A 24,230-nucleotide genomic window follows, 5' to 3' on the forward strand; every position below is an offset into this window, starting at 1 on the left:
GAACAGAACTGAGTTTGTCGACACTCAGCACAACCAAACTGGACCCATTTAATTGATCGATATACTGAGAGTCTCTATGGAGCGATCAGGTTAACTGCCGGCTGGCTAACTGGTTACCTGGATAAATGGCCTCCTGGCTAATTCACTAACCAGCTAGCTGGCAAAATGCTAACTAGCTAGCTAACAGGTTAGCTTATTGTCCAGCTAGTTAAAGGTGCAGTATGTAAGAATTCATACTGTCATAAACAGGGGCAGCGTATCACCAGAGAAACCAGTCATCGCTGCTAACTGTGTTCTGTTCCAGACCTGTAGCTACTGTTAGCTCAGTTAGCAGCGCAGCTAGCCGGACTATTGGGGGAGTGTTGGTGTTTGCGACGCTTACACAGGAGTTTTGGATTGAGGTTTTTAGGCACAGAGCTAGCGGGTTAGCATGCTAATTCGGTAGCTATCTCTGCAGCATGATACAAAGACGTCTTTGACGCTCACGTCTTCACAGTTGATCATTTTGGTTCATTTTTAACACTTTAAACTAAAATTCTTACATATTGCAGCGTTACCTGTCTGACTGATCAGCCTGCTGATTGGCTGGTCAACCCATTTGAATTTTGTGACTACCCATCTCATTAGCTCATTTGTCTACCTGGCTGTTTACCTTTCGATGACAGACTTGTCTAATTACCTGAGTTCATCATTAACACCCAACTGTTTACCTGAATGACGTGTTACAAACAGGCTGATCATTAACTAACCGACTGGTTATCCGGCTGATGAGTATCGACTGAAAGCTAACTAGAAAGTGCAAGTGACAGACTTGAACCAGTATTAAAGGATGAACTGTTCTGCAGTGACGGAGCCGCCAGACCTCCTGAGGTGGATTAGGGTCATGATCAGTCAGTTTAATTGAGGCTGACACTCAGCCAGACGTGAGCTAAACACCATTAGGTGAAGCGGGTCAGTTGTAAATGCTACAGAAACAAGATAATTAGCTTTGTTTTCTATTAGTCCAAGAACTTATCAGTTTTATTTTGATATTAAATCTCATCAACTCGACTGTTCAAACACACAGGATTTTATTTTAAAGACACAACAGACGTACGTCCTCACCTGAGACGTTGTCCACAATGTTTCTGCCTGTTTGTGGATTTATTTTCATTTGATGGAAACCTGAAATATTTGATTCAGGGTCAACAAAAGTGTCCAACACAAGGCTGTACTGGAGCCTTCAGTCTTATGAGGTCTTCAACAGCAGATGAGTTTACTCGTGAAAGTCATCAGTGGCCCGTGTGGCGTCTTTGTTTTACCAAAAAATAGTTTTTACTATTGGATCTATCTTCAGTTCAGTGACGTCTCAGTTTGTGTGTCTGTTCTTGCAGGATGTTGAGCTGGGTGGTTAAAGTCGTTCCCCAGCCGCCTGAGCCCCCGACCAAAAAACTCGATGAGCAGAAGGAGGAGAAACCGGCCGCTGCCCCGCCCCCTGCCCCTGCAGTAGCCCCGCCCCCTGCCCAGGTGAACCACGCCTTTTTTTGGATTCAACATGAAACATCAGATCAGAGCTTTTGTTATTTTCAGTTGTACAGCTGCTGATGTCAAAACTCCGCTGAAGAAAAATGTTTTCACGTTAAACATTTTAGATATTCTGACATTTTCTTCACTAAACACCACACATGTTACTATAACATGTTACAGTAACATGTTATAGTAACATGTTATAGTAGCATGTTACTATAACATGTAACATGTTACTGTAAAATGTTATAGTGACTTTACTGAGTTTAGAAATAAGGGTTTTTAAATATTGATATATGTAACATGTGTTTTACATTAATAAATGATTCTGTATTATTCTTAGTGGATGTAAGACGACGTTATTTTGTCTTTTCAACAGGAGAAGAAAGTGAAATTTCAAGATGAGTGCACAGCTGAAGGTGAGATCGCTCGCTCGGTGAACACACGTGGTTCTGTTCTGGTTCTGTTCTTCACACTAACACACATATCACTGTTTATTGACAGCACCGCAAGCTGACAAACCCAAGCAGGAAGCCCAGGCATCAGAGGAGAACGGGTGAGTTTTACTGACTCAACATGTGATGAGAACCAAAGTGAAATAAGACAGGATGTTGATGAACAGAGTTAGAGGCTTAAATACAAACCTCAGTGCAGCCATATTATTATATTGTGTGTATGTGCTGCACTGTTTAACATGCGTGTCAACAGAAGTGACTGGAAATGACTCAGCACAAGTCGTCCTCGAGTCCACGAGTCCTCGAGTGCTGCTGAGATATTCTGACATTCATGGACAAAGACTCAACTTTTCACTCAAACTGTTAAACTGATTTCATCATCAATAATAATTCTGGCTCGTGGTCTCAGACGTTTGGACCTCAAGTGTCTCCGTACAAAGAAACATTAAATATAAAAGTTCACAGTTAAACTGTTGTGTGTGTTCAGCCCGGCTGCTGGCTCTCAGCCCGGTGTGTTGCTGTGGATCAGCGGCGCTCTGCCTCAACCAGTCTCACCGAAGCTGAGTCGATCCAGCTCGACCACCAAGGTGAGATCAGACCCGCTGACCCGGGTCAGGTTCTACAGCTGAGACTCAGTCAGGTCTCCTGTACGATGATAGTTACCATGTTTCTGCTTCTTTTATCACCACCGACCACCAGGAGGAGAGTCCAGCACCCAGGTAACTACTGTGTGTGTGTGTGTGTGTGTGTGTGTGTGTGTGTGTGTGTGTGTGTGTGTGTGTGAGAGAGAGAGAGAGAGAGACTCGTGACTTGACTCGGACTTGTTCTGATAGAACTGAGACTTGGTTCACTAAGCTTTGAGACTTGACTCGGACCTGAACCACTGGACAGTGATGATAGACAACAAGTCAGATCTCAAGTCTTTGACTGAACCCAGACTCGTGTTGCTCCTGTGTCAGTGCTCTGATACCAGCCTGTTCTGACTGGTTCTGACTGGTTCTGATATCTGTGTGATGGTCCACTGACAGAAGACAACTTGATAACAATTCAAATATTCTGTGTGTTGATCGATGTCCTCCTCCTGTGGACGACAGCAAACCTGAAGACGAGTGAGTAAAGACAGGAGACCACCTCCTGCCAAATACTGAGCTGCTTTATACACATGTCAACAGGCAAAGTGCTAAATAGTGAGCTGCTTTAAACACACATTACATTTACAGACGCTTTTGTCCAAAGCGACTTACAGTAATTCATACACTGATGTCAGTAGCTGCCATGCACGGTGCCGACCAGCACATCAGGAGCAGTTTGGGGTTCAGTCTCTTGCCCAAGGACACTTCAACATGCAGACCAGGGGAATTGAACCAGCGACCTTCTGATAACAAGTCGCTGGCTCTACCTCTGAGCCACAGCTGCCACATCAGGCAAAATGCTAAATAGTGAGCTGCTTCATACACACATCAGCATAAAGCTTGCCAAATAGAGAGCTGCGGAGTATGTATTATTGTAGCTAACTGAAGTTAGCATCTCTGGTTCCCTCCACAAAATCCTGTGAGATTTATTTAGATTATGACAGAAAATAATCTGAAGTTTATGATCCTTCAGGTTCTGTTCATCCAGATAATCTCCACAGATGAACGTAAATTAAATGTGTAGCAGTAAGAAGCTAACGCTAGGCTACAAACAGACGACATCATGGTCACATGACTTAAACGTCTCCACCACTGAGCGTCTTACTGCACAATTACTATCCAGGTTTATATAAACTGATCAATGTACAACTTGTAAAGTCAGAGTGAGAACAGTGTGTAACTAAAGTGGGCCTGTAAAGACGGACTAGTGAGGAGACGAGTCTCCGTGTTCGCTGTGAGGACGTTTAATGTCCCCGACAACCTCTGTAGTCTCATTCAGACACTTGTTAGCAACCGCTAACCGTCTTTATGTTCAGCCTGTAACACACCTTATTTCACCTGTAAAAACTCTCACAGACATTGAGACGAGGGAACCGGAAGTGCTAACGTGCTAACATGCTAACATGCTGAATGATTTCTAGGTTTTAGGACTCTCTCCTGCTTTGAAACCACATCCGCCTGATCATGACTAAATAGTGAACTTCCTGGAGTCAGGCCTGATAGATTCAACTTCACCTGAGGAGATGATCATTTTTCTTTCCATCCTAATATAACTCATAATGTGACCCTGCAGACCAGAATTATAGACATTCAATTAAAACTTCCTGCCTTTATAAATAATCACTTTCAGATTCATCTGCTTCATTTGGTCACATGATCCTCATCATATTTGTTCTCAGAGGTTCGACCTGATCTCCGGTCTGAGCAGCTGATGTGTCCTCCAGCGTTCAGACATCACTCTCTTCTGTTCTTCTGTTTTTCTACCAGGAAAGGGATGATCGCCTGGATCGCTCAGGGTTTGGAGAAAGTTGTTCCGAAGCCTGAACTGAAGAGCAAAGAGCCATCAGGAGCCGATCAGCCTGCTGAGGTACACGAGCAGCAGGACGTCCAGCCGCTGCAGGACGTCCAGCCGCTGCAGGACGTCCAGCCGCTGCAGGACGTCCAGCCGCTGCAGGACGTCCAGCCGCTGCAGGACGTCCAGCCGCTGCAGGACGTCCAGCCGCAGATATAAAGATCCAGCCCGACTTTCTATTTGAATTAATTCACACTTCTACATCAACCTCATGTGTTTATAAATCAGATATTATTTGATAAAAGTAAAACATATCTAGTAGATTAGTTAGTTATAACATTTACATGTAATAAATAAATAAAATAAATTATTTTTGGAGGGTGTTGTAGGACTGTACTGTGTGGACATCAAAGGAAAAGTTTCCTAATTTACTTTCTAAGTGTTGATGTTCCCATCAACCTACAGCTAGCAGCCAGTTAGCTTAGCTTAGCATTAAGCCAGGAAATAGCTAAATATCACGAATATAAACCAAATAACAAAATCCAACAACCAGCACTTCTAAATCTCACTAATTAATACATGAACACCTGAACAAGAACTGAGGTGTTAAAAAAAAAAAAACCTGTCACCGTCCCGTCTGCTGGTCATGTGACGCAGGAGGTCCGTCACAGGTGACGGCGCTGACGGGTCAGTCTATATGATGACGTCATTGTAAATGATGCGTGACATTCATGTTGACTTGATCAGCTCAAGTCAACAACAGCAAAGAGATGAAGAGGAAGAGAAATTCGCCAGACTCCCTTAAAAAAACGTTCAATTTAGTGAGTTGTTGAGTTCAGAGAAACTTTTTCATCTCTGTGAAACACTTTCAGTGACATATCGTTATTTATTTGGGCCTTTTCTTGACTTCGGTGTGTTATAGTCTTGTTTCTGAGGTGCTACAGCCCCCTCAGCACCACTAGTTCCTGCATCCATGCACGTGACCTCATGTGTTTGTTTCTCCTCAGGTGCAGCCAACACCAGCTCCACCAGCTCCACCAGCTCCTCCACCTGCACCAGCCGCACCACCTGCACCACCTGCACCAGCTGCACCAGGTGAGGATCTGAGATGTGAATATTAGTGTCACACAAAGATCCAGAGACTCAGATCAGGCGTTAAATAAGAGGCTGGTCTGTTTTTCAGCTGCAGAGCCTCAGGTGAGCGCTGTGAAGGTGGAACCAGAGCGAGAGGACAAGACGGACAACAAACCTCTTCAGCCCAGGTGTGATAAATCATTAATGTCAGTGCGATGGAAGAAAACCTGCCTGCATGTGGATGTCTGAAGCGATGTGTGTTTGTGTGTCTGTCAGTGTGATCGACTGGATCAAACAGGGAATAGAGAAGGTGGTTCCTCAGCCGGAGATCCACTCAAAGACAGACGCTCCTGCTTCATCTAAAGGTACCTTCAGCTCCGTGTGGGCCTCAGATCATCACGCTGATGTTCTGGTGTGACAGAACAAACATTTCTAACTGTCTCCTGCTTCTTTAAACAGCAGCGGCTCCAGCACCAGAACCTCCTCCGGCACCAAAACCAGCTGCTGACACTGAGAAGTAAGATCAGTTATTATACTTCCAGAGGGGAGATGTTGAGATGTAGTCTGAGAGATGAGAGGGACGAGTTATTTAGTTATTTAAAGGAGACTGGACTCTTTCACAATGCTATTAATGAACTTTAGATTTATGTTTCCTCCAACAGTTAATAAAACATGATGTCAGTAATAAATTCTACTATCCAGCAACATTCAACAAGAAGCAGCTGATTTAAAGGAAACTGAACTATTTTAACCATTTTAATGTTGAAGGTGTCACTTTGGGCTCAGAGTTAATGTTTGTAACGAACAGAAAATAATCATCAGTCAGTTAGAAATGAGCTCAACAGTAAAATCCTGCTTTACGTTAATGACATCAGAGAGAAGAAACGACAGTCAGTCTGCAGGGACACTTTCCTGCACTCACTACTTTTAATACTTGAAGTTATTGTTCCTCATTTTACCTCCATACTTTCACAAACATTTTGAATTCAGGACTTTTATCAAAGTAAAGTATCTGATTACTTCCTGAGCCACTGAGCTGAAGCCTCACAGTAGAGGGAGCTAACAAACAGAGACACACTCAGGAGACAAACTCATCCTGAGCAAAGTGACTTCAGTTAGACACTTTTGTCTTTTGTTGTATTTGCAGGTCGTCAAAGGAAACAGAGCCGCAGCCCAAGTAGGTGGAAACACGTCCATCACACAGCACACAGGCAGCCAGCGTCATGTCTGATACACTGACTGTTGGTTGGTGTGACACTGTGCTCAGATGTGTGAGTGTTTCAGAGCACGAGTTGTGTTTGGGTTAACACCTGCTGTGTGTGTTGACAGTGTGGTCGGCTGGATCTTCAATGAGATTGGCCGCATGTTGCCTCAGCCTGTGCAGAAGCAGGTGAGCTGCTGTAATTCATCTCTCATATATTATAACATCAACACAGGTCATCACTGAACATGTCGGTACATCTGTCCTCCTCCTGCAGGACGCCGCCGGTGACGAGGTGCAGAGCAGTAAGTACGACCGGCCACAGCTCCACTGACACATGAACATCACTGATCACCAGCACTGATCACCAGCACTGATCACCAGCGCTGATCATCAGCGCTGATCATCAGCGCTGATGATCAGTGCTGATCACCAGCGCTGATCACCAGCACTGATCATCAGCGCTGATCACCAGCGCTGATCATCAGCGCTGATCACCAGCGCTGATCACCAGCGCTGATCACCAGCACTGATCATCAGCATTGATCTTCAGCACTGATCACCAGCACTGATCACCAGCACTGATCTCTGGGCATCAGAGGGACTCCTTCTGTACATATACAGATAATATATACGATATAAACAGATGCTACAGACGTGACGTGTTGGTTCATGTCACTGTGAAGGAGCAGCTGAACAATGACAGTCAGGTGGTCATGATGTTCAAACACTGATGGTTAGTTTTTAACTGAAGTCTCTACAGAAGGTGAACGTCTTGTTTCTGACCTCCAGTGGTTTAAACTTACTCTCTAACTGCATCTGTAGAAACACATGCATTGATAAACTGATTGATTGGTTGATGGGTTCTCTGAGCTGTGTACTGACTGGCAGGTACTGGTGTCGGTGGTGAGGCGGACTCTAACCGGGCTGCTCTTCTCCTTCTGTTTCAGGGGGGAAAGGCGGCAAGAGCCCCTTGAAATAAAAGGAGAAGGAAGAGCTGGGGAGAGTCGCTCACACTGACACTGACAGCAGAGACTGACTGAAGACAGACAGGCAGACAGACAGACAGAGAGACAGACAAAGAGACAGAGGGACAGAGAGACAGACAGGCAGAGAGACAGACTTTATATCATCAGGAGGAGATGATGACTGAGCCTGACTTTATATCATCAGGAGGAGACGATGGCTGAGCCTGACTTTATATCATCAGGAGGAGACGATGACTGAGCCTGACTTTATATCAACAGGAGGAGATGATGACTGAGCCTGACTTTATTTCATCAGGAGGAGACGATGACTGAGCCTGACTTTATATCATCAGGAGGAGACGATGACTGAGCCTGACTTTATATCATCAGGAGGAGACGATGACTGAGCCTGACTTTATATCATCAGGAGGAGACGATGGCTGAGCCTGACTTTATATCATCAGGAGGAGACGATGACTGAGCCTGACTTTATATCATCAGGAGGAGACGATGGCTGAGCCTGACTTTATATCATCAGGAGGAGACGATGGCTGAGCCTGACTTTATATCATCAGGAGGAGATGATGACTGAGCCTGACTTTATATCATCAGGAGGAGACGATGACTGAGCCTGACTTTATATCACCAGGAGGAGACGATGATTGAACCAACTCACGTTAGTTTAGTCGCAGATCTGAACTCAACTTTTGCTTTTTTACGGCTTCTGTGCTGAAAACCTAAAGGCAGCTGACTCTGCAACTCTAAAAGCATTTTTCTGCATGTTCATGAAAATAAAGAAGAAAAATTACTCTGCTTTGTTGAGTGTTTTTGTTTTGTTGGTCGGTAAACCTGAAAGTGCAGAGAAGACATCAATCAATCAATGAGTCGATCACATAGACGTTAAATGTCCAAAACAGACAAAATGTAGATTCAAAACAGATGAATTCATTAATTCTTTGATAAAAAATAAAATGAGCCTGAACAATATCACACACACACACACACACACACACACACACACAGAATACCCTCAGCCGTGCTCTTCCTGCCATGTGGTGTTCAGTTAGCATCGTGCAGCAGAACACGGACCTGGTGCTGGAGGACGTGGAACCGGACAAGAACAAGGAGCTCAAGCAGGAGGTGAAGGAGGAGTCAGAAGAGAAGCTGCAGCCGTTGAAGGAGGAGGTGAGTCTTCACTGTCAGGACGTCTGAAGGAGCTTCAGAGGCTCATTGTGTCACGATTAAATCAGAACATGTTCTGTTGTGTTGATGCAACAGGTGAGAGGAAATACAACCTGTCATTCAGAACCAAACCTGACATATTTAGATTTAGATTGGACCTGAAACTGAAAGACATTAAAAATTAAATTTATATATAATTTATTATATATAATAAATTAGCTGACATCAGGTCACAATAGATTGTCATAGCTGGTGTTACCTAACCTTATCTGTGAAAGCTGAGATTAGCTAACATTAGCTGTTATAGCTAATGTTAGCTAACATTAGCTGTTATAGCTGACATTAGATAATGTTAGCTGTTGTTAGCTAATGTTAGCTATTATAGCTAGAATGAAGACTCGTGGTTTGGGAGTTTCAGGTGGACTCTACCTCTTCAACACTCATAATACCTTCATAGCTTGCTAACATGCTAATTATAGCATGTTTATATCCAGTTCTTGTTCACAATGCTAACCAGAGTTCATCGAGGGTACTATGGTGGCACCATGGTAGTGAGGGTGGTACGATGGCACTTTTACCATGTTAGCTACATGGCACAGCACAGAGGCAGCCAATAGCATCAGTACGGTTATATTTTAAAAAGGTACAATAATATATATATACATAGAGTATATAAAATAATATTATGTGACAGATTCTTCCATGTGAACATAATTCGAGTGAGCTCCCTCTCTGTGATTGGTTGCAGACAGAAGATGCGGGAACCCAGATGGACCAATCACTGATGGACAGCATCAAGAAGGAGGCTGGAGAAGCAGTGTTAGCTCACATGGAGGAAAGGTTAGCGACTAATGAACTCTGTTGTCCTCGTCATTGTTTTTCTGTCTGTTCATTTGGTCCCACAGGTGCACCAACGTCTCGTTTCCACATACAGTAGCTCTGATCTCTCTACAGGAACCTCCCTGATCTGATGTGTTTCCAAAAACTGAACTGTTGTGGTGGATTTCAGACAGATCGTATGCTGTGTACCACAGGAAGTTAAGCAAACTAGATAACTGACAGACTGTGTGACATCTAGAGTGCATGCATGACGTCAGCGGTTCGTACGTTGTTTCACAAAACAGCTGGACGCCACGATTACTGGTCCTGTTTTTGTCCGTAATGCTCGATGTGCATGTAAAACAAAGACAATCAGCGTCTGTCCGTAAATAAATGTATTTCCTAACGTAGAACACGAGGAGCGTCTGTCCGTCGTTACAACCCAAAACTGAACTGTGTGGAAACGAGGCGTCAGTGAGATATTGACTGAAGGGCTTGTCGGCTAACATAAAATCTGCAATGTAATGGTGTAATTTTGAATTTTGTGGAGTGTCTGAGTTGGTCCGTGTCTCTCAGGCTGCAGCAGGAGCGTCTGGAGGCGGCCCGTGAGGCAGAGGAGATGGCCAGGAAGGCAGCAGAGGAGGCGGTCCGACAGCTGGAGGTGGAGCATTCAGCCAAGATCGTCATAGAAACACTGCCAGAGTCCAACGAGCAGTAAGCGACATGAACACACAACATATGTTCATTTATACAAATACTGTCCTGTCAGAACCCTGTCAGAACCCTGTCAGCTCCTCAGAGTCCAGTGTCCTCTGGGGTAATGCAGCACAAACTGTTAATACATGAACTTCAGTTTTCACGACACGATGAGATCTATGTTTGCAGTGTGTATGAAGTTCACCACAGTAACTGTCCTGCTGTTTGTTCCCGACAGGCTGCCCAACATCCTGGAGGAGGAGAATGAGGACGACCCAGAGTAAGTTCTGACCCACCGACCTGCTGCCGTCTCAGCTACTGTACTAACTGCTCGTAGCTTCTCCTGCAGCGTCGACTGAAAGTGACGTGGCTGAGTCAGATTCTTGTCAGATATTTGTATTATTATTATTCGTATATTATTATATTTCTTTCCTCCAGGAGAAGTTCAGGTACTTGTGTAAAAACAGACTGTGGTAAAAGTAGAAGTACTGATTCAGCTTGTTTACTCCAGTAAAAGTAATCGAGTACAGGCTCTGACATGTACTCAGAGTATCAGAGTAAAAAGTCTCCCTCTGAAGGACATTTGTGGTCAAAGCTAACTGAAGCTCACGTCATATTAATATAATTCACAGACTATTAAAGTTAAAGGTAGAGTCAGCAGGATTTGTCCCAGCTGTTCCTGAACGCACCACAAAGATAGTTGATAGTTGAGTCTCATTCCCAGGACGTCAAATAGCCACATGTTGGGTTGGTAAAGCGTCCCGAGCAGCAACAAAGAGAGAAAATAAGAAACTCTCTGCAGATACGAGACACTAACGCCTTTTCTCCCCATTCAGCCTCCCTCTCTGTCTGTTCACGTCTTTTACGTCTTTGTGTCGTCTCGCTGCGTCTGCTGTGCGTGATGTGTTTGTGTTCAGATGTAGAGAGGGAAAGTCACAGAGATACTCAGGTACAGGACAGATACCTGAGACATGTACTGAAGGACAGTAATGAAGTATTTGTATATAATTATTATTAATAATAATAATAATAATAATCCTACATGTATTTTGTATAGCACTTTTCATGGTACACAAAGACACTTTGCAGGTTAAAAAGCAGAATAATAAACACAGTTTTAAGAAGGTGAGTGTTTTGAAGGTAGTGAGGTCTGCACAGCCTCTGATGTGTGGGGAGGAGGTCCAGACGGAGGGGCAGCACCTGAGAAGGCTCTGTCAGCCCGGTTCGGTGCTTCCCTTATAGGCTCACATTAGCAAGCCATGCTCGTACCCTGACAGTCTGTAGCTCTCTGCTCCACCTGCTCTCTGACATGATGAGCTGAAGCGTCTCTCTGTCTTGTTTGTCCCTCGCTGCACACCGTCAGGCTGCAGAACCTGCAGGAGGACAGTGAAGACAATATGAGTCCTGAAGGACATAAGAGAACTTCTGTAGAGGACGAGACACAAACAGACCAGTGAGCTCAGATAGATAGATGAAGGCTTGTACCTGCAGTGAGACGGAGGGACCGACCCATACTGGATCCAGTCTATCTGATGTTAGATTACATGATGCTCTAAAGTTCTGTAAGAACCTCTAAGAAACCCAAAGTATTTTGGTATGGGTTGTGCACTTCCTGTGCTTGTTCTTCAGGACCATCAGCTTTCTACTTCTTCTGGCTTTGTAGAGTTAGCTGAAGTTCTGCTCTGCTCTGCTGCTGCTCTTCATAGAGGCTGTTTGTCAGAACCGGACCGTTCCTTTGCTGCAGCTACAGATTCTGTCCATGAAAATCACAAAATAATCAGGATGATTCACGTCCTTGGTACCAGATGGATGGTTTGTGGGGACCCTGCAGTACCTCCCTCACGAGACTCGCTGGGTTCAGAACCACAAAACAAACGCACCCGGACAGATGAACTCACACGATCCTTCAGTATCTTCACAAGAGTTGATCCACTGTTTCACCACCGGAGCGTCATCATGTTCTGGCTCCGTAGAACAAACTCAGACCTCCAGTCAGTGTTTCTGCTGCAGGCTGAGCTCAGCAGCAGTGAACACATCATGTAGGTGTTGATCAGAGACTGAAGACCTCATCTGAAGACCGGAGTCATCCCATGTAGAGTCCAGTCCAGTTCTGATTCTCCATTTGTTTTGTGCGGTTCAGGGAAACATTGTTTGCCTTCAGATAAAACTTTCACAACGTTAAACACGATAGAAACGATAACTCTTCCCTGCACAGTCCGCTAAAAAGATAGAACCGCTCGGCGAGCAGTCAGAGTGTGTTGTGCTAAGCTAAGCTAAGCTAAGCTAAGCTTCTTTAGCTTTAGGTTAGCTGGTAAACTCAGGCAGGACCGCTGCTGAACAGCTGCTGCATGTGTTTCTCTTCTCTCAGCGTCTCCTGTTAAATATTTAAACTTTATTCTCTGTTGCTTTTTGCCGACTTGAATCAGAGCGAACGTCAACAGGTAGGTCGTTAGATACAGTCAGAGAAAGTTCACACAAACATGACAGAATCCGGATCCACTTCCAGCTGGTTCCTCCAACAGAACCTGAGTGAGTTAAATACTTTATGACTCAGGAAGTTAAACTGACTGTTTGGTGTTTTGGGGTTTGAAGGAGCAGCTGGAAATAACCAATAAAACATGTTGACCTCTTCTTCATGACATGAAACATCATGTTCACCAGATGATGAATGACTTCAGTCTTCGTCCTTGTCGTCCATCAGAATCTGTCTTCAGCTGCTGTTTCTGGGTCGACTCAAAGAACTGTGTTTGTACCAAACATGATTTGACTTTATTCTGTCCTGACTCCTGCTCTTCTTCACCAGGTGTCTGGTGGACGTCTGTCCGGCTGAAGACGACATCAGTCCTTCATCGACGGACGTGGAGCCGGCCTCGGAGAGGAGAGACTTGGAGAGTCCGGTCTCCCGACCCGTCATCCAGCAACCAGAACCACAAACTCCAGAGGCCCCGAGCAGCGACACAGATCAGGTGAAACACTTCAGACGTTTCTGTTCTGACTCATCTGCTCCTCAAACATCCTGCAGCTCGTCCTCGTGTCTGGAGCTGTGAAGTCTTCTGTCTCATGAAGCTTTTATCATCACGTCTATCAGAAATAAAACATTGTTCTCACCACACTGAGAGAGATGTTCTCTCCTCAGGTTACACCTCCACCTTCTGTCACATTTGAAGAGCACATTCACCAAAACATATAAATAAGTGATACTTGGGTTTTGGTTGCTGTTCAGTGTGCAGGTCCACAGGTTCACAGGAGGATCAGAGTCCATAAAACATCCTTTCTTCTTCTTCTCTCAGGCCAGTACAGCAGCAGCAGCAGCAGCAGAAGAAGAAGAAGAAGAAGAAGAAGAAGAAGGAGGAGAAGAAGAAGAAGAAGAAGGAGGTGAGAGCCGAAAGTAACTTCTCTCAGAACGGCTCTTTTGACCAACGTAACACCTGAAGGAGCGACAGATTACAAATCAGATTGTTTACATACGGATGTGTTGCACATTTTCTTTTTCATAATAAACTCGACTGATTGAAGATTTAGTTTCAGTAACGATTTATCTGGATTTATGACTCATTCCAAGAAACTCATCATTGAACCTTTGATTAAATTCAATGAAATCCTACAGATGAACATGCAGAAATGAAGCTCAGAGGTCCAAACTTCAAACACAACTTAAAATTCATAACTTAAGAAATGTTTAGAGTCCCGTGAATTTAATACGAGCACATGATTTTACGTGTAGTGACCCTGACACGAACATGTTGAAGGTTCACTTGGTAAATAAAGTCACAAAAAGCCTTTAATGATTCTGATGAACAGAACCAGACCTCAGAACTCACACTGGTGCTCACGTCATCTTCTGTCTAAGACTTTCTTCTTGCTTCCTGTCATCTCGTCTTTGACTTTTGACTGTTTCTCCGTCCAGTTCCCGACATTTGCTCTCCGATAAAGAGCTTCCTGCTTCGGTTCCCTCACGCTGCCGAGTGTCTGGAGAGCTGCAGGAAGCTGATGCGCGACCACGGCCTCGACCTCACCCCTCCCAAACTGTCCGTGCCGACCCTGCCGCCAGAGCTCGCCCAGCTGACCCAGGAGCTGTCGCAGCTCCACGCTCAGGCCCGACTCTGCTGCATGAGCATCGCCAGCCGCTTCAGACGCCTTTACTCCAACTCCCAGGATCCTCAGCAGCCTTAGCCCCGCCCTCCTGCAGCAGACCCTTAGAGAGAAACCTCATAGACGCCTCCTGTTTGTGTAGATCCAAACCTTTAAAGTGCCAAACAAACCACAACAGCCCGACTCCCTCCTCATCATCACTCCCATCATGCTCTGCTGCTCCGCACCGCTTCACCACGAGCTGCCGGCTCGCCACGCTGCAGGTGAAGCTCCATCAGGTGGATGTCTGTGCTGTGATAGGCTGAGCTTCATAGACACGTTTAAGCTTTAAGGCAGGTTGATTTGTACAATCCAGACACAACAACTCACAGAGTTTTACAGGAGCATAAAAACTACATTAAAATACATTAAAAACAAGCAGGAAGACATCGAGACACAAAACATCTAAACAAGTTAAGAAACAGGAAGTCAGCTGAAACAAGGTTTAAAAGAGACGAGTCTGAAGAATAAAAGTCACAGTTCAGTCCGAAGCTCCAGTGAAACAGAAGATCTTCAGTCTCGATCTGAAGAGCTGAGAGCTGGAGTGGACCTGCAGGTTTCTGGGAGTTTGTTCCAGATGCTTGGTTCAACGCTGCTGCTCCATGTTTAGTTCTGACTCTAAAGCAGACCTGAACCTAACGACCTCAGAGGTCCGGATGGATCAGAACATAGCTGCAGATCAGAAACCGTTCAGTACTTTATAGATTATAAGGGACATTTGTTGAAGACAGAGGGACACAGTGACATCACCACAAACAGCTGACAGTCCGGAGAGGACAGAACTCATTTACATGAAAACCCACTTTAACACAGTAATGACAGAAACGAAGGTGATCACGACATTAAACACTGGACTCAGATGAAGACAGGAACACAGAAGAAGAATCTTTAGGTCCAGACCAGGTCCAGATCTTAGCTGTCTAAATGTTAATGTTCTGATGGGGGGAAACCGGAGCGAGCGCTCCACATAGTAAGGCCCGGTCACAGCTGGGTTCAAAACTCAGGACAGTCTTCCTATGAAGCATCAGAACCACAGACGGGTTACAGTTCATTCAAAAGAGATTTTAATTCCTTAGAATAATATTCATCATGACACCTTCTCTTAACAGAGACGACAATCTGAGATTAGACCCTTTTTTATTTTAATGAGTGCATTTTTTCCTAAATGTTTCTAAATCTATCACAGATCAAACTTTCTAAATCCTGTTTGTTCTGTCAGCAGGTTTTAGTTCACGTCAGCAGCTCGGAGACGGTTCTCAGGACGTTTCTGTGAATACGACCACAGAAACTACAAAACAAAGAGTTGTTTTTAATATTAATACGAGGGGTCTCGTGTTCATGGTCACGTGAGGGTTAAAAATACTGTTATTTTTAACAATATTAATATAAATATATTACTTGTACGTGGTGGATGTTTGTAGGTTGGAAGCTGATAACTCCAACGTGACCTGAACGCAGCATCGAGCAACAACGTTTCTGCATGAATCAGTTTCATGTCTGAAAAGGAGTAAAGCTGCTGTCCCTCCTTTTAAAACGAAAAGAGTCGTATCACTTGTAGAAGACGATCTGTTTGTTGGTTGTCGGAGCTTCAGCTTCCTCTCGTGGTCGTCTTCAGCGTCCACACGTTTTTATAAACTTCTGAAACATTCATCCAAAAACAGGCTGCCGGCTGTTTGTACGAAACATTAATGATGTTTCACAGCCGTGATAAACTGAACTGCAGTGTTGTTAGACGATAACTTGTTTCCTGTCGTCCAACAGTTTTTTTCTCCCGCTCTGTTCTCCAGGTGGAGATCTGGGTGGAGCTCCAGGGCTGAAGGTGGATCAGGACGGCCTGAACATCCCCCAGATAATCACCACCCCAGAACCAGGATCCAGTACTCTAACTGTCCCCGACGTGCAGCGGTCAAAGCCCAGGTAACAGACGCGTCATCGTCTCACCTGGAGGCGGCGCTGAAACATCCAACACTGTGGAAGCTCTGAATGCAAAAATGCAACCATCAAGATCCAAAACAGAAACTTGTGGAGTCCATGCAGCTTTTTTAGTTTTATTGATATTTCTAATTATTATGTTTATTTATTTCATCTCTTCCTTTTTATATATTTTTTGTACTTCAGTAGTTTGTGTCATTCATGTGTGTTTCTTAAAAACACTAACGTTTAAAAAACTGAGCTGTAGAGATTCAATAGACACTGCTGACTCAAAATAATGATGAGAGAAACATAATTAATGTCACAGTCTGAGGATCAACAAACAACAACTTTTGGCAGAATCGTTCTCAGGAGGCCGACAGGAGAAGCTTCATGAGTCCATGTTGAAGTTTTAGCAGCAGAGTGTGTTCACCTGCAGTGTGACGTCATGTTGTTGTCCTTCAGCCCTTCAGGTGATCTGTCTGCAGACGAGGACGAGGTGGAGCTGACGAGGATCAGTCAGGGAGACCTGCTGACTGCAGAGGACATGTGAGAGACGCCACACACACACAAACACACACACACACACCTCTGTCTCCTCCGTCCTCCATGTTTTCCGTCCTGTCCTCCTGCAGCACACGTCCTCTGTCAGCAGCCAGCGTGGGCAGCGTGGTGATCCAGGACCGTCTGACCCAGCTCGTCGGGCTCTTTAAAGGTCGGACGGACCGCCAGCGGGAGCGGCTGGTGGACCCGGACGAGTCCGAGGAAGAGGAGCCCGCAGCCTGTACGACTCCTGCAGCTTGTTTCATATTACCTTGATGTTTGTGACGAATCATCTGAATAACGCTAAAAATACAACACGTTCATTTTCTGTCTGATCTCTGCAGCTGCTGCCGCTCCTCCTCCTCCTCCTCCTCCTCCTCCTGCAGGAGAAGAGAAGAAGGATGAAGCTCCTGCAGCAGCAGAAGAAGAAGAGGAGGAGGAGAAGGAGTTCGTGCTCCCCTTTACAATTTTGGGACAACCAGTAAAAATTCCCAAACTGCCCAAACTGCCCAAACTTCCCGTGCTGCCCGACTGGCTCCGAGTCATCGTGGAGTACCGCTTCCCCTCCAGCATCGATCCGTACACCGGTGAGCAGCAGATCCATACAGAAGTATCCAAACATCCCATAATCCAGATCGATTTTCACATTAAAAGATCGATATTTAAGCTCAGTCTGTTTTTGTAAACGTGTATTTCACCATCAACAGAATCAAGTCAGAACAAAACCGAAGGAACGACTTCAAAATATTGTGATATTCGATTTTGTCACCTGGCATTTAAATATATATCGAGATATCGAGACACCTCCAAATTGTACTGAAGCACAGTACTTGAGTAAATGTACTTAGTTACTCTCTGTCAGTGGACCTGATCAGGACGCTGTGTCCCCTCAGATCTGATCTACGTCATCTGGCTCTTCTTCGTGGTGGCGGCGTGGAACTGGAACGTGTGGCTGATCCCGGTCCGATGGGCGTTTCCCTACCAAACCCCCGAGAACATCCACCTGTGGCTGCTGGCCGACTACACCTGCGACCTCGTCTACATCACCGACATCCTCGTCTTCCAGCCCAGACTACAGTTCGTCCGCGGAGGAGACATCGTGGTCGGTGTCCTCAACAGAAATGTCCAAAACAACCATCTGTGTTTTGATTTAAGTTGAGCAGAAACGACGTCTTTAACCTGAAACGTTTTTATTTCAGTGTGAAAAAAAAGACATGAGAGAAAACTACATGACGACCGAGAGATTTAAGGTGAGACTGAAACTAAAAGATGAAATACTTTAGACTCGTGTCGGACGAGGCTGTGACTGGATGGATCTGAGGTCACGACAATCACAGCTACATTTATAAAGCACCTTTCAAAATAAAGTTACGAAGACCTCAGCAGTATAAACAATAATTAAACCAGTTCACCTCCCAGAAACCACTTCAAGCTTTTCATTGATTGAATGTGTTTTTAACTCGTCTCTGAACGTTAATAACTTGTCGTGTGTTTCAGATGGACATCATCAGTCTGTTTCCGATGGAGATCCTTTATTACTTCACCGGCGTGAACTCTCTGCTCAGGTTCCCTCGTCTGCTGAAGGTCCTCCTCAGACTCTTGTGATGTTTGACTCAGAGATGATCTCATGCATGTTTTATTTTATATCAGTAAAAATAAAATGCCTGTTTTTGTTTTTTAAGTCTTAAGTTGAAGCCGAGACTTTCTGCATTTTGTTTTATTTGAGTTTAAAGGAGCAGTCCGTAGTTCTGCTGAAGAAATGTTAATGAGCAGAGAAAGATCCTCATTGGCTGATTTTTTTTTTTTTTTACTAAACAAACTAAACAAACTGACCTTAAAGGACAACACAATTTATACTGTTTTGCTTTGTTTATACGTGGCGGACCCTGCCCCTCTCTAGCTTCAAACAGTGTTGTGGGATCTTATTTTCCTCCGAGAACAGCTGGTTTATTCACTGATGGACACAGTTTGTGTTATTACCTCATTAATATTGTAAATGTTAAAGTCTCAGTTTGAGTTTCTTCTATAAAACTACAAAGTGCTCCTTTAACAGTAATGTAAGCTCAGTGACATTAGGCAGCAGCAGGGGGCGCTGTTGTATTAAAATGTCCTCTACATCCTGACGTCTCTCTCGTCTTCTCCCTTCAGTACATGGCTTTCTTTGAGTTCAACGACAGGATGGAGGCCGTGATGAAGAAGGCGTACATCTACAGGTGAGGACAGAGTCACCACACAGACACCTGTAGGGGGCGCTGTCAGCGGGTCTGTCCTCTGAAACGTCAGTCAGGATGTGCAGTTTCTCCTCTTCAGTGTTGAGTCAAACAACAGCAGAGACACTGAGGATGTATATATACTGAGGATACCATGTGTGTGTGTGTGTGTGTGTGTGTGTGTGTGTCAGGGTGATCCGGACCTCCACCTACCTGCTGTACTCGCTGCACATCAACGCCTGTCTGTTCTACTGGGGCTCAGACTACGAAGGTCTGGGATCCACCAAGTGGGTCTACAACGGGAAAGGCAACGCGTAAGAAACCGCCGTGATGAAAAGATGAAAAGATGAAAAGATAAAAAGACGACTGAAATAAGAAATTCAGACTTAAACTTGTTACTCATCAGTGAGTTTAATGTGTGAACTCAGTAACACAATAAACAATAAAAGTAATAAAATCTTATGAAGATAATTAAAGAAAAATCAGATTGAAACTGCCTGAAGAGGAAATGAATGTAGAGAAAAAGGTTAAATCAATAATTTGTTAAAACCCAGAAACTCTTTTGTTGTCATGTAGAAGCAGATCAGATCTCAGTGACCTCGACATGTCAGATGTTTTAATGTTTGATGTAAAAACTGGATCATTGAGCTTTTCGAAGATCGACCTCCTGAACATTGTGAACAGGATGTTTCATTTAAAGCAGCGAGGTGAAGTAACTTTACTTGGACTCCCTGCGTACATTAGTAATCACATTACTTTGTTCCCTCAGTTACATCCGCTGTTACTATTTTGCCGTGAAGACGTTGATCACCATCGGAGGACTGCCCGACCCGACCACCGTCTTTGAGATCTGCTTCCAGCTCATCAACTACTTCGTTGGCGTCTTTGCGTTCTCCATCATGATCGGTCAGGTCGGTTATCAACCAGCTGTTTATTATAATTATTATTATTATCATGATAACTTTATTTAAACAGAACCTTTCAAACACAAAGTGCTTCACTGGAAAACAAATAAAAGTTAATTAAAGACTAAAGATGAAGCTCGAGCTGAATCTGTGATGTGACTTCTGTCTCAGATGAGAGACGTCGTCGGAGCTGCGACAGCCGGAGAGAACTACTACCGGGCCAGCATGGACAGCACCGTCAAGTACATGAACTCCTACCACATCCCCAACGAGGTCCAGAACCGCATCAAGACCTGGTACGACTACACCTGGAAGAGCCAGGGCATGCTGGGTAAGAAACAGGAGTCTAACAACAGGAAGTGTAACGAGTTACCACGAGTGGCTGCAGCTCATCTTGTTGTCTGTGCAGATGAACAGGAGCTGCTGGTGCAGCTTCCTACTAAGATGAGGCTCGACATCGCCGTGGACGTCAACTACGCCATCGTCAGTAAAGTCGCCCTGTTTCAGGTCAGCAGGACACGATGACACGATGACACGATGAGCTGAAAGATTATTATTCTGCTTCACTTTAAGAAGAGGTGAATGTGTGATGTAAATCTGTGTGTGTGTGTGTGTGTGTGTGTGTGTGTGTGTGTGTGTGTCTCAGGGCTGTGACAGACAGATGGTGTTCGACATGCTGACGAGGCTCAAGTCTGTCGTCTACCTGCCCGGAGACTTCGTCTGTAAAAAGGTAACACACCTGTCTGAACTGTTGAAGCTGCTAACGAGCGCTGCTGCAGCCGTGTGTGTTGACCTGCTCTGTGTGTGTGTGTGTGTGTGTGTGTGTGTGTGTGTGTGTGTGTGTGTGTGTGTGTGTGTGCGCTGCAGGGGGAGATCGGCAGGGAGATGTACATCATTAAACAGGGGGAGGTCCAGGTGGTGGGCGGTCCTGACCTGCAGACGGTGTTTGTCACCATCAGAGCCGGCTCGGTGTTCGGTGAGATCAGGTCAGAGCTGCTTCCTGTCATCCTATTAACCAATTAACAGGCTGGATGTGGGGCAGCAGCCTGCTGGTCAACTGATCAATACGCTGATGATCACATCCATGACGTCTCTGTCGCTGCAACACTTTATTATTCTGACAACTATCAGATGGACGATGGCCAATCAGGATAAATCCTGAAGACTCACGTCCCTCAAAACTGTCCTTTAGTACAATATTCCACCAGCTAACATGTTAGCATGCTAACATCGTCCCTCTCTCTCTCTCTCTCTCTCTCTCTCTCTCTCTCTCCTCTCTCTCGTCTGTGATTGGTCAGTTTGCTGGCGGGAGGCGGAGGGAACAGACGCACGGCCAACGTGAAGGCGCATGGATTTGCTAACCTCTTCATCCTGGATAAGAAGGACCTGGCTGAGATCTTGGTTCACTACCCAGAGTCCCAGAAACTCCTCCGCAAGAAGGCAAAGTAAGAGACGGACCGCCCCCCGAGCTGCTGCCTGGCTCGTGGGTCAGAGTCAGAGGGCAGCGTGGAGCTCACAGTTGTTTGTCCTGTTAAACACAGAATGTACATTATTGATATTTAGAGACGTTCATGTCCTCCAGAGGATCAAAGACCTCAGTGTCTCTTTCTCCAGACCGTTATGACATGTCTCCGCTACAGGACGCCATTTTGACCATTTATGATGGAGTACCACGTCCGACCACCAGGTGGCGGACTCTCAAAGCCCTGCCGTTAAATGCTAAGCTAGGCTACTTCTTGAGTGTTGGTGAGGATGACTGAGCGTCAGCAGGGATGATGGACGTGAAGTCATCTGTTTATTTTAAACAAACACGGCGAGTTTTAAAAGTCGCAAGTATTCAAAACAAATCATATATAGAAATAAAATGTTTTGATGCGTCACGTTGTTTTATAATCTCATCCCACGGCAACTTTCCACCCATCAGAAGTTCTCAACAGATTTTTAATTTCACTCCTAAAACTGAGTCGGACTCACGACGGTTTAACACAAAGATCCAAACTGATGCAGAAACAAAGATGTCTCCATTTTATTCCACTTCTCCTTCTTCTTCTTCTCCTTCTTCTTCTTCTTCTTCTTCTTCTGAGTCGTTTCCTTTCTGTCTCATTAGTTTCTCGCTGCAGCTGATAAAGACTCAGCTGAGCTCTGCCCCCCCCAGCTGCTTTGAGTCAGTCTCTGCCGTCTCATTCATACATCTTTAAGTCCGTGTGACACTTTGTGTTCAAACCCAAACGTCTCATTAACACTGTTCAAATATTCAAATATTGATTGAAGCCATAAACTGATCCATATCTGAATCGGGAGCCGACCCGGTCAGCGTCTCCTGTCGCTCTGCTCTGCTTCCGTCTCGTCTCCCTCGTCGTCTTCCTCCCGTCTGATCTGTGTCGTCCGTCCTCAACAGGATTAGAGTCGCCTCTAATCTGCTCACTCAGGTCGTTCTGCTCGCGCTGCAGACGGTCAGAGAAGCGGGTCAGGTCTGATCCGTTATCTCCTCAGTCACATCATGGTGCTGCAGCAGACTGGATGGATGTGCTGTAGGTGCTGGTAGGAAACTCCAGAGTTTTTGTCGTCTGTTTGTGTTTCACATTGATGTTTTTGAGCTCTTTGTTCTGGACTGAACTCGTCTTTGTGTCTCTGTGTCTGTGCAGGACGATGTTGACGAAGGACGTGAAGCCCGATGAGAAGGAAGGTAGAGAGGCGATCCAGGTGATCCCGCCCAGACCGGACACACCCAAGATGTTCAAGGCGGCTCTGAAGGTGACGGAAATCTCACGGATCGAGGGAACATTCGCCAAACTGAGAGAAACCTACAAACAATCTGAGGACGGAGAGGTGAGACAACCTCCGCTCTGCTTCATTACCTGCTGGTGGTTTCATGTTCCTCCACTGATGGACAGCTGGTGGCGCTAACGTGCAGAGAGGCAGCACAGTAACTAATGCTTCAACTCATCGACCTCGTGTGTTTTATTAGTTTGATCAGTCAGAACTGAAGCTGAGGATTAGCTGAATGTAGCTAACGTTGATTAATGTGTCTCGTTGTGTCGTCGTGATCCCTGAAGATCTAACGACACAATAACACGTTTTATTCCAGTTTTGAGTTAAAGGTTGAAGTTCAGATACTTTCAGATATTTTACTCCAGTAAAAGTAATAGAGTACAGGCTCTGACATGTACTCAGAGTATCAGAGTAAAACGTCTCCCTCTGAAGGACATTTGTGGTCAAAGCTAACTGAAGCTCACGTCATATTAATTTAATTCAGACTATAAAAGTTAAAGGTAGAGTCAGAGTCACCGAGACACAACACGTCACGAGTGCGTTTAGTTCTTATAAATAAAGAAATGTAACATTATGTGAAACAGTTACAGACGCAGGTGTAATCAGACTTCTTTGCCTTTTTTATTATTAATCCTCAAAATATGTTAAAAGGCACCACAGTTTTTAATAAAACAAAGAGATGATGTCTGACGTTTAAGTTTGTAGTTGTAGTAACAACAAAACACAGCGTGTTGTTGGAAGTTTTACTCTGGAGGAAGGAAGAAAGAAAGAAAGGAAGAAAGAAAGAAAGGAGGAAAGAAAGAAAGAAAGAAAGAAAGAAAGAAAGAAAGAAAGAAAGGACAGACAGCCACTCTTCTTCTTCTTCTTCTTCTTCTTCTTCTTCTTCATGTTTTCCCCCCTCCATCCCTTTTGTCCCTCCCAGGCTCCCGTCCCTCCTCCCTCTCCGACACACCGCCGCTCTCCGATCCCTCTTGCTCCGGTTCGGGACGACGACGACGCCGTGTCGGAGACCGCCGACAGCTCGGTGGTCATCAGGATGACGCCACGACAGGAAGGAGAGGAGGTGCTGACTGTGGAGGTGACGCGTGGGGAGGGAGAGGAGGAGCAGAAGAAGAAGACGGGGGAGGAGTGATCTGACGGGACAGATTCTGCTTCCCAGAATGCCTTTCAGCGACCTGGTGGGTGTCAGGTGGAGGTGGAGAGAGGAGGACAAACCCCAGTGCATTCTGGTCTCTGTCCGGCTGCTTCTTCTTCTCTGGTGGATGAAATGTGACTGAAAACACACCAGTCAGCAAAAAGCTAAAACATCGCACAAATATTTTTTTAATTCAATTTTTTTCTTCTTCTGCTGTTTAATCGTTTCCCTCACGAGCGTCTTCTGCTCACGTCTTAGTCCGTCCTGCTGACGCTGCGAGGACGGAGACCGAGGAGAC

At 45.1% G+C, this 24,230-nt stretch overlaps 1 protein-coding gene across 1 annotated transcript; it reads left to right on the top strand.

Moving 5' to 3' along the window:
* Positions 1–1,359: 1,359 nt before the first annotated feature.
* Positions 1,360–23,929, top strand: LOC311257061 (uncharacterized protein; the record flags this gene model as incomplete). Its single annotated transcript, XM_084352507.1, has 37 exons — positions 1,360–1,506; positions 1,886–1,925; positions 2,011–2,062; positions 2,449–2,548; positions 2,661–2,680; positions 4,361–4,594; positions 5,519–5,647; positions 5,736–5,824; positions 5,919–5,976; positions 6,607–6,636; positions 6,789–6,849; positions 6,938–6,965; positions 8,692–8,813; positions 9,559–9,650; positions 10,206–10,343; positions 10,564–10,605; positions 13,129–13,291; positions 13,616–13,700; positions 14,233–14,420; positions 14,560–14,680; positions 16,244–16,373; positions 16,833–16,916; positions 17,003–17,151; positions 17,255–17,497; positions 17,804–18,012; positions 18,110–18,160; positions 18,408–18,494; positions 19,059–19,123; positions 19,312–19,434; positions 19,890–20,031; positions 20,197–20,356; positions 20,435–20,532; positions 20,672–20,755; positions 20,893–21,011; positions 21,324–21,470; positions 22,671–22,854; positions 23,720–23,929. The coding sequence occupies exons 1-37, from the start codon at positions 1,375–1,377 to the stop codon at positions 23,927–23,929; spliced, it is 4,209 nt and encodes a 1,402-aa protein (XP_084208633.1). The 5' UTR covers positions 1,360–1,374.
* Between the last annotated feature and the right edge of the window lie 301 nt (positions 23,930–24,230).

Source organism: Pagrus pagrus, assembly GCF_965226575.1.
Source record: "Pagrus pagrus genome assembly, chromosome: 1".
Classification (NCBI taxonomy): domain Eukaryota; kingdom Metazoa; phylum Chordata; class Actinopteri; order Spariformes; family Sparidae; genus Pagrus; species Pagrus pagrus.